Genomic DNA, 10,000 nt, shown 5'->3' with positions numbered 1-10,000 from the left:
TGTGTGTGTGTGTGTGTGTGAGAGAGAGAGAGAGAGAGAGAGAGTGCGTGTGTTTGTGTGTGTGTGTGTGTGAGTGTGTGTGTGAGAAAGAGAGTGAGTGAGTGTGTGTGTGTGTGTGTGTGTGTGTGTGTGTGTGTGAGAGGGAGAGTGAGTGTGTGTGTGTGTGAGAGAGAAAGGTCACACTCGTGTCATCGTTTGTGAAAACATGTCGTCCTGCTGTTTACGGCTCTGATGTCTGCGGGTCGATCCCTGCGGATTATTCTGGGATGTCGTTCATCAGTTACAGGCTGTGGTTTCCAAAACACTCACACTGAATTTTCCTGAAGAACACTCAGTTACTAGGGTGTTTCTAGGCAGTTGCTAAGATATTCTGGCTGGTTGCTAGGGTGTTTTTTGGTGGTTGCCATGATATCCTGCTTGTTTGTAAGCATGTTGCTAAGCGATTGCTAAGATGTTCTGGTTGGTTGCTAAGTTATTCTGGGTGGTTGTTAGGGCGTTGCTAGGGTGTTCTGGGTATTTGCTAAGGGATACTAGGTGGTTACTAAGATGTTCTGATTGGTTGCTAGGCTGTTGTTTGCTATGCAGTTGCTAAGGTATTCTGGGTGGTTACTAAGGTGTCTCGTGGGTGTTTTTAAGGTATGGTAGGTGGTTGTTAGGGTGTTCTTGATAGTTGCTAGGTGGTTGCTAAGGTATTCTGGGTGGTTACTAAGGTGTCTCGTAGCTGTTTTTAAGGTATGGTAGGTGGTTGTTAGGGTGTTCTTGATGGTTGCTATGTGGTTGCTAAGGTATTCTGGGTGGTTGCGAGGGTGTTCTGGGCGGTTGCTAAGGTATGCTAGGTGGTTGCTTGGCTGTTCTGGATGGTTGCTAAGGTATGCAAGGTGGTTGCTAAGATGTTCTGGTTGGTTGCTAGGCTGTTGCTAAAGTATTCTGGGTGGTTGCTAGGGTGTTATGGCCGGTTTCTACGGTATGCTAGATGGTTGCTAAGGTGTTCTGGTTGTTTGCTATTTAATTAACATTAAGTCAATTACATTTTAGATGCAATACTGACAAAAAATAGACCACAGCAGAACTGTAACGCAACGTAACAGCAACTGTGTGTGTGTGTGTGTGTTACTGAATGATTCGGTTTAAATGAATCGGTTGAGTCAAAGATTAAATTACCTGTTCGTAAATGACTGCCTCATTAATCAGCCGTTTGTATGAATCGTTTGAATGGATGACTCAATGACTCATTTATTAAGTTGGTCAGCGTTTGAATGAATAGACTCAATGACTCACTCATTAAGATGGTCAGCATTTGAACGAATCGACTCAATGACTCACTCATTAAGATGGTCAGCATTTGAATGAATCGACTCAATGACTCACTCATTAAGCTGGTCAGCATTTGAATGAATCGACTCAATGACTCACTCATTAAGCTGGTCAGCATTTGAACGAATCGACTCAATGACTCACTCATTAAGATGGTCAGTGTTTGAATGAATTTACTCAATGACTCACTCATTAAGATGGTCAGTGTTTGAACGAATCGACTCAATGACTCACTCATTAAGCTGGTCAGTGTTTGAACGAATCGACTCAATGACTCACTCATTAAGATGGTCAGCATTTGAACGAATCGACTCAATGACTCACTCAATAAGCTGGTCATTATTTGAACGAATCGACTCAATGACTCACTCATTAAGATGGTCAGTGTTTGAATGAATCTACTCAATGACTCGCTCATTAAGATGGTCAGTGTTTGAACGAATCGACTCAATGACTCACTCATTAAGATGGTCAGTGTTTGAACGAATCGACTCAATGACTCACTCATTAAGCTGGTCAGCATTTGAACGAATCGACTCAATGACTCACTCATTAAGCTGGTCAGCATTTGAACGAATCGACTCAATGACTCACTCATTAAGCTGGTCAGCATTTGAACGAATCGACTCAATGACTCACTCATTAAGATGGTCAGTGTTTGAATGAATCGACTCAATGACTCACTCATTAAGCTGGCCAGCATTTGAACGAATCGACTCAATGACTCACTCATTAAGATGGTCAGTGTTTGAATGAATTTACTCAATGACTCACTCATTAAGATGGTCAGTATTTGAGCAAAACATTAAAAACATTTTGTGTCAGAGCTGTAGTTTCTGAAGTGTGTGTTATGGTGTCAGAGCTGTAGTTTCGGAAGTGTGTGTTATTGTGTCAGAGCTGTAGTTTCTGAAGTGTGTGTTGGTCTTCACGCTGACTGTGAATAATTACAGTAATCAGACGAGCTCACAAAGGCCCGAGACAGACGAACACAGGCTTCATTATGTGGAGCTCCTGTCAATCTCTCAGAGAATGGGTTACTGTCTCATCTCACACACACACACACACACACTGCCCCTAAACCTACCCATCACACACACACACACACACACACACACACACACACACACACACACACACACACACACACACACACACACACACACACACACACACACACACACACACACACACACACACACACACACACACACACACACACACACACACACTACCCATCACAGGAAACATTCTGCATTTTTACTTTCTCATAAAAACTCCTCCTGTGTGATTTATAAGCCTTTTGTAAAGTGGGGCCATGGGTAATGTCCTCATATTTCACCCTCTCCTGTAATACCTGTGTCATACCCATGGCATTATACACATTTGTGTCCTCATATGTCACACACATACACACACACACACACACACACACACACACACATACACACAGTTATCTGTACCTGTAGTTTACTCCTCAGTAAGTCAGTCGATGTCGATCTGCCTGATTGTGCTTTTGTGCCTAAAACTGAATAAAGGGCAAAATTCATTTCGTTTTCCTGAAGTCTTAAAAAAAGGTAAAAACTAAAGATCATAAACATAAATACAAATATAGAGTAAAAACAAAAAATTTTATTCTTCAACATGAAATCAGAAAATATGGCGTATTAAGAAAACCATTCGGACAACAGGAGCGCTTTAAAGACTTTAAAACCAACCACAATAAAGATATAAAGAATATTATAAAATAAAAATAAAAACTGGCTTAAAACTAAACAATAAACATGAATAACATTTGTGTGTGTGAGTGTGTCTGTAAGCGTGTGTGTGTGTGTGTGTGTGTGTGTGTGTGTGTGTGTAGCCCGTCGTCCAGTTCCTGCTGACCTGAAGTAAATGAATCCGCTCGGGTCACACCCAATAAACGCCAGCAGCAGTCATGATGGTCAAACCAGAGAGAGAGAGAGAGTGTGTGTGTGTGTGTGTGTGTGTGTGTGTGAGGAACTTCAGACACTCGTGAGAGGAACTCAGTCGTGGTTTATTATGGAGACGAACACACAGTCTGACGGGATATGAGGATACATGAAGGTCACACCAGATATACAGCAAAAGTCCAGGTCAGAGGTCAGAGTTCACAGAGTCTCCGGTGATCATGTGATCCGCAGTCCGGGGTCTCTCCAGGAGTCTGCAACGGAACAGAAATAACTCTTTTAATATTAAATGACTATAATGATGTGCTTAACGGCAGAATTCATGGGAGAAAACTACATTACCCATGATGCTGTGCAAACCGCCCACCAATCAGAGTCGAGACATGCTAAGCACATTAGCTCCGCCCAGTCCCATGAAGCACCACGAATATATAAACGTAAAATATATTGTGTAAAAAAACAAACAAACAAAAATATTTGCTTGTTGTTGTTGTTTTTGTGCATATTAAGAATGTGTCCGGGTGTGTGAATGGATATTTCATCCGCAATAATAAAGCGATTTCAGAATAAGAGTCCTGGCGTATTTCATCAAATGATTCGAAGATATTTAATTAAGCAGTGCAGTGTTGACGTGAGCAGCTCTTGACCCCGAGCGGTTCTGTTTATAACGCTGCGCTCCGTCACTGCTCCAGCTGTGAGTTTAACGCGCATGTTTACTAATCCTGACTTGTGCAACTTTGTAGCCTACACATTTGTTTATTAGTTGTTGTATTAGTTCTTATTTTGCTAAAAATATTTAATTTCTGATTATAGCATAGCTTTCTGCCCACCCAATTAGACTAGTAAAGTAGGCTAATGATTAAAAAAACAAACGCTGGATCACGGGCCCGGCCCGGCCCGGCCCTACCCGACCCGACCAGAGGAGTGTGCCGGGAAATCTCGGCCCGCGGGTCAGGCTCGGGTCGGGCTCGGGTCGGGCTCGGGTCGGGCTCGGGTCTGGCAGAGAATCTAAACTCTAGTTGCTATGTGTGTGTGTAGATGATAATCAAACTCTTTCATGTGTTGTGATGATGATGATGATGACGATGACGTGTGTGTGTTTTGCTCACCTGTCTCCGGTCACCAGAGCGTGTCCCGGTCTGAGGAGATCTGTGCCGGCCGTAACATGGAAATGAAAGCAGGAAACCGCATTAGTTTAGAGTTTCATACGGAGCAGAAAGAATACACCGGCCCTGAGGTCGGCACGGTTGGCTGAAGACCACCGCGGATATTTAGGATCAATAATTAGGCTCCAGACAGGTTTGGCGAGGCCCTTTAAATAATTGATAGAAGCTCATACAGTCGTCATAACCAGCAGAAGGACATCTGCATTGGGTTTCTATTAAGAGCTTCTAATTAAAGCAGCCGCGGCGTGTCCCTTTAGCTGCTGTCACACTAGTCATTAATGGCTCCGAGTGATCCGGAGACGGAGGGATGTGACCTTCACACACACACTCACACTCACACACTCACGCACGCACACACTCACGCACGCACGCACGCACATACTCACTCATTTCCATGGTCTTCAACTCAGAAAACAAGACGTAATAACAGGGTTTTTATTTAATAAGCGAGCCTGAAATACGACAGGACTCTTATTATGAAATTATAAAATATGCAATAGCAACACCCTAGCAACCACCCAGAGTCTGTATAGTTTTTATTACTTTTACTTTTTTAAGCATTATCCTTTTTTAAATAATTTTTGTATTGCATTTTTCAGACCCAAAACATTTTATTTTATTTTTGTTTTGTTTTAGACCTTTTTATTTTTGCATTTTAGAAGTTTTGATTTATTATTATTATTATTATTATTATTATTATCTTTATTCTCGGTTTTATTCGATTTTTTTTTTGTATTTTATTCAGTTGTTTATATAGTAAACTCTAGTCTGTTATTTTAGATCTGTTATTTTTTGTTTATTTATTTTATAATATTACTTTATCTTTAATGTGGTTTTAGGCTCTATTATTTTTTCTTTTTAGTTTTTTTTATTTAATTCTATTATATTATTTTGTTTTAAAGGAGTTGACTTTAAGTTAAATCACACACAGTGTGTGTATCCAGGCAGTGTAAAATGACACATGCCTTTATTTAACAAACAAGCCTGAAATACAATAGGACTCTTATTATGAAATTGCTTTATTATTGCGGGACGAGCAGATGAAATATGCGTTCACACACCCGCACACATTACAGTATAAACACCGTACAGTAAACACTCATGATGGATCCGCTTTAGTGTGTGTGAACGCACAACAGCGCCACCTTCAGGCTCTGACACGTGACGCGCTCACATTTATGAATTAAATTACACACAGCTTTATGTAGATTAATAATCACCATAATTGGCACAATATAAGACGCTTGTTATAGCATTTAGAAGATTTTATGATACGTTTTTAATTCGCACACATCATTCAGAGATTCCGCCTATAAGCCCCCCCTCTCTGAGAGCTGCTCTGCTGTGATTGGTCAGAAAGCAAGCACTCATTAGCATATCTGAATCTCAGCTCTTGACACGCAGTGATAGGAACAGTAACGATGGCGTGGGTTTGAGCGTCTCAATCTCAGCAAAGTTTTATTGTAAGGTTATTGTAAAGCTCTACTGGGTGGCTGCCCCGCACGCTTAATAAACAAACTCCAGCTGGTCCAAAACATAGATAGATAGATAGATAGATAGATAGATAGATAGATAGATAGATAGACAGACAGACAGACAGATAGATAGATAGAAGGACGGACGGACGGACGAACAGACAGACAGAGAGACAGATAGAAGGATGGATGGATGGATGGATGGATGGACGGACGGACGGACGGACGGACAGACAGACAGACAGACAGACAGACATACAGACAGACAGATAGATAGAAGGACGGACAGACAGACAGACAGACAGATAGAAGGATGGATGGATGGATGGACGGACGGACGGACGGACGGACGGACGGACGGACGGACGGACGGACAGACAGACAGACAGATAGATAGAAGGACGGACGGACGGACGGACGAACAGACAGACAGATAGAAGGATGGATGGATGGATGGACGGACAGACAGACAGAGACAGACAGATAGATAGAAGGACGGATGGACGAACAGACAGACAGACAGACAGATAGAAGGATGGATGGATGGATGGACGGATGGACGGACAGACAGACAGATAGAAGGACGGACGGACGAACAGACAGACAGATAGAAGGATGGATGGATGGATGGATGGACGGATGGACGGACGGACGGACGGACAGACAGACAGATAGAAGGACGGACGGACGAACAGACAGACAGACAGACAGATAGATAGAAGGATGGATGGATGGATGGACGGATGGACGGACGGACAGACAGACAGACAGACAGAAGGACGGACGGACGAACAGACAGACAGACAGACAGATAGAAGGATGGATGGACGGACGGACAGACAGACAGATAGATAGATAGAAGGACGGACGGACGAACAGACAGAAGGATGGATGGATGGACGGAAAGCCTACAGCGAGCGGCCGGTTTGGGCTACACCGCTGCACTTCCTGCTGTGATGACGTCACTAGAACCGTTTGTTGAGTAAAGCTCCGCCCACAAGAACACGCAAAATAGGGGGCGTGGCCTCGCTGCTCTCCCGCGTGGAGAAGAGCGCGCATTCAGCGCTTGCATCGCCCCGTTAAGGTAAGAGGCGGGACTTTTACGGTACGTGCGCTAAGCTGCTGTCCAATCACAGCACGGGAAGCGCTGGCCCAATCAGAACTCGTTACGTGTTTCTGAAGGAGGGACTTCATAGAACAAGGAAATCATCAGGCCGCTTTTAGGACAGAGGAAACAGCGCTGTACAGATAAGGCAACGGTGTGAGAAATACTGTGTTTTTTTACACGCGAAACATGAACTCATGTTATATTGCACACTGGAAACATAATCAAAGCTCCGAGAACACGTGAAGAACGGGACCTTTAACACACAAACTCCAGCTGCTCCAAACTGTTCTTGATTTAAGAACAATTCTTAAGATGCATTTACTAGATCAGTAAAACGACAGGAGATATTTTTTCTCGTTTTGTTGAAAATAAAATCAAAATGTGTTTTTGCTTAAAACAGGCAAAATGATCGCCAATGGGGTGAGAAAAATAATCTCTGTTTGAGACGGAATCAGAAATAAGATTATTTTTCTCACCCCATTGGCGATCATTTTGCCTGTTTTAAGCAAAAACACATTTTGATTTTATTTAGACTGGAGACGAGACGCGATGAGTGAGTGAGAAGAGCGCGTTCTGCCGTATATACGATGCTTCATACCTTGGTGGTCTTGATTTTGTTCCCGGTGGCGCAGCTCCAGCCCTGGAGATCCGGAAGAACTTTACACTCCTCTCCATCCAGACACGGATGCATCTGACACCACCACTTCTGCTGCACTATAGAGGCTGAACACACACACACACACACACACACACACGTTTTTGTGACAAAAGCCCGATTCGAGCGGGATTCGCATCCTCTCAGGACCGCTGTGATTTAGAAATGACTCCTCATCTGAGTTTTGCGGCGCATTCGCACAGGATCAGCAAAGCTGTGGTTTTACTCGGATTCACTGACTGATCTCCCAGATATGAAGTCAAGACTTCGTTATAGATATCGCTGTATGAAATCATAAACAGGCATCGATATCGTTATTATTATTTTATATTAATAAACGTAATTTTGCTCAGTTAGAGAACAGACACGCAATACAACTAAAGAAAAACATACAATTAAAAACTGAAGTGAGCCGGAGTCAGAGTTCATTCATCTCGAGTGAGAAGCGGACGATATACGGCGGATGATTCAGTTTCAGAGCTCAATGTAAAAGCGCTCGTCTAAGTCAGCTTATCATTGTCCTGTTCTGTTCTTCATTAAGGATAGTATTGATGTTAATATTAAACACACCATTCAGGCAGTTTGCTCCCAGATTGGTCCTCATTCTAGAGTGAAAGTATAATCCGGTTTGAGCTCTAGTGGCTCGTGGGTTTGACCGCTCCCCGCGGGCGTCACTGACCCTCGGCCGCCCGTGACCTGAGTTACCTCATCATACGTACCGTCGACGCAGGACGGAGCGGCTCTGGTCGTTCCCGCCACCTGACCGGGGAAGCAGGAGCACTTCACGGTCTGAGACCGCTGCTCGATCCTGTTCTTATTACAGCAGCGGTGCAGAGCCACCACCTCACAGGTGCCCGTGTGGACCTGATGCAGCACTGCACACACACACACACACACACATCAGATACAACACACACACACACACGATACAACACACACACACACATATATCAGATACAACACACACACACACACATCAGATACAACACACACACACATCAGATACAACACACACACACACACATCAGATACAACACACACACACAATACAACACACACACACATCAGATACAACACACATCAGATACAACACACACGATACAACACACACACATCAGATACAACACACACACACACACACACGATACAACACACACACACACACACGATACAACACACACACACACATATCAGATACAACACACACACACATCAGATACAACACACACACACACACATCAGATACAACACACACACGATACAACACACACACACACACATATCAGATACAACACACACACACACACACACACACACACATCAAATACAACACACACACACACACACACACACACACATACACACAATCCCCCTAAAATCCTGTGTGATTTATAAGCCTTTTGTAAAGTGGGGCCATGGGTAATGTCCTCATATTTCACCCTCTCCTGTAATACCTGTGTCATACCCATGGCATTATACACATTTGTGTCCTCATGTCACAAAAACATGCCCCCCCCCCCCCTCCCCAAAGTGTGTGTGTGTGTGTGTGTGTGGTGATGAAGAGAACGAGACCCACCCTGATGTTCTCTGGATCCTCCTGAAAATCCCAGGAAAAGCAGCAGCAGAACCGGAGCCAGGACTCTCTGAACGCGCTCACTCATCCTGCACACACACACACACACACACACACACAAGGAACATTAGTGGGAAAGGAAAAAAACTCAGATATACTGATGAAACTATAACAAACAATCTCACACACACAAACACACACACTCGAGGTGTCACTCACACACATCCTCACACACTCACTCAAGCTGTCACTCACACACACACACACACACACTCGCGCTCTCACACACACCCTCACACACTCACTCGAGCTGTCACTCTCACACACACACACACACACACTCGCGCTCTCACACACACCCTCACACACTCACTCGAGCTGTCACTCACACACACACACACTCGCGCTCTCACACACACCCTCACACACTCACTCGAGCTGTCACTCACACACACACACACTCGCGCTCTCACACACACCCTCACACACTCACTCGAGCTGTCACTCACACACACACACACTCGCGCTCTCACACAAACCCTCACACACTCACTCGAGCTGTCACTCACACACACACACACTCGCGCTCTCACACACACCCTCACACACTCACTCGAGCTGTCACTCACACACACACACACACTCGCGCTCTCACACACACCCTCACACACTCATTACCGGCAGCTCTTCGTATCGGATTATGAGCTGATATGAACACCTATATTCCATTACGGACGTATTAGGATTGTGGTTGAGTAATGAGTAATAGATCATCTGAAGCTGA

At 44.0% G+C, this 10,000-nt stretch overlaps 1 protein-coding gene and 1 long non-coding RNA gene across 2 annotated transcripts in view; one reads left to right on the top strand and one right to left on the bottom strand.

Annotated features, from left to right (window-relative positions):
- Nucleotides 1-10,000, top strand: part of LOC137048648 (uncharacterized) — a 47,329-nt gene that overhangs the window by 22,297 nt on the left and 15,032 nt on the right. The gene's annotated exons all lie outside the window — the stretch shown is intronic.
- The window catches only part of LOC137048647 (chemokine-like protein TAFA-2), a 13,493-nt gene continuing 6,654 nt past the window's right edge, over nucleotides 3,162-10,000 (bottom strand). Inside the window, exons 3-7 of the mRNA XM_067426825.1 lie at nucleotides 9,220-9,305; nucleotides 8,363-8,518; nucleotides 7,587-7,711; nucleotides 4,349-4,388; nucleotides 3,162-3,493 (exon numbers count right to left, since the gene is read on the bottom strand). Coding sequence (XP_067282926.1) covers nucleotides 4,359-4,388; nucleotides 7,587-7,711; nucleotides 8,363-8,518; nucleotides 9,220-9,304 — 396 coding nt within the window. The 5' untranslated portion in view covers nucleotide 9,305 and the 3' untranslated portion in view covers nucleotides 3,162-3,493; nucleotides 4,349-4,358. The remainder of the gene's footprint in view (nucleotides 3,494-4,348; nucleotides 4,389-7,586; nucleotides 7,712-8,362; nucleotides 8,519-9,219; nucleotides 9,306-10,000) is intronic.

This window comes from Pseudorasbora parva, chromosome 20 (genome assembly GCF_024679245.1).
Source record: "Pseudorasbora parva isolate DD20220531a chromosome 20, ASM2467924v1, whole genome shotgun sequence".
Taxonomy (NCBI): domain Eukaryota; kingdom Metazoa; phylum Chordata; class Actinopteri; order Cypriniformes; family Gobionidae; genus Pseudorasbora; species Pseudorasbora parva.
Note: the sequence above shows the minus strand (reverse complement) of the source record. Positions and strands in the feature narration are given on the sequence as shown.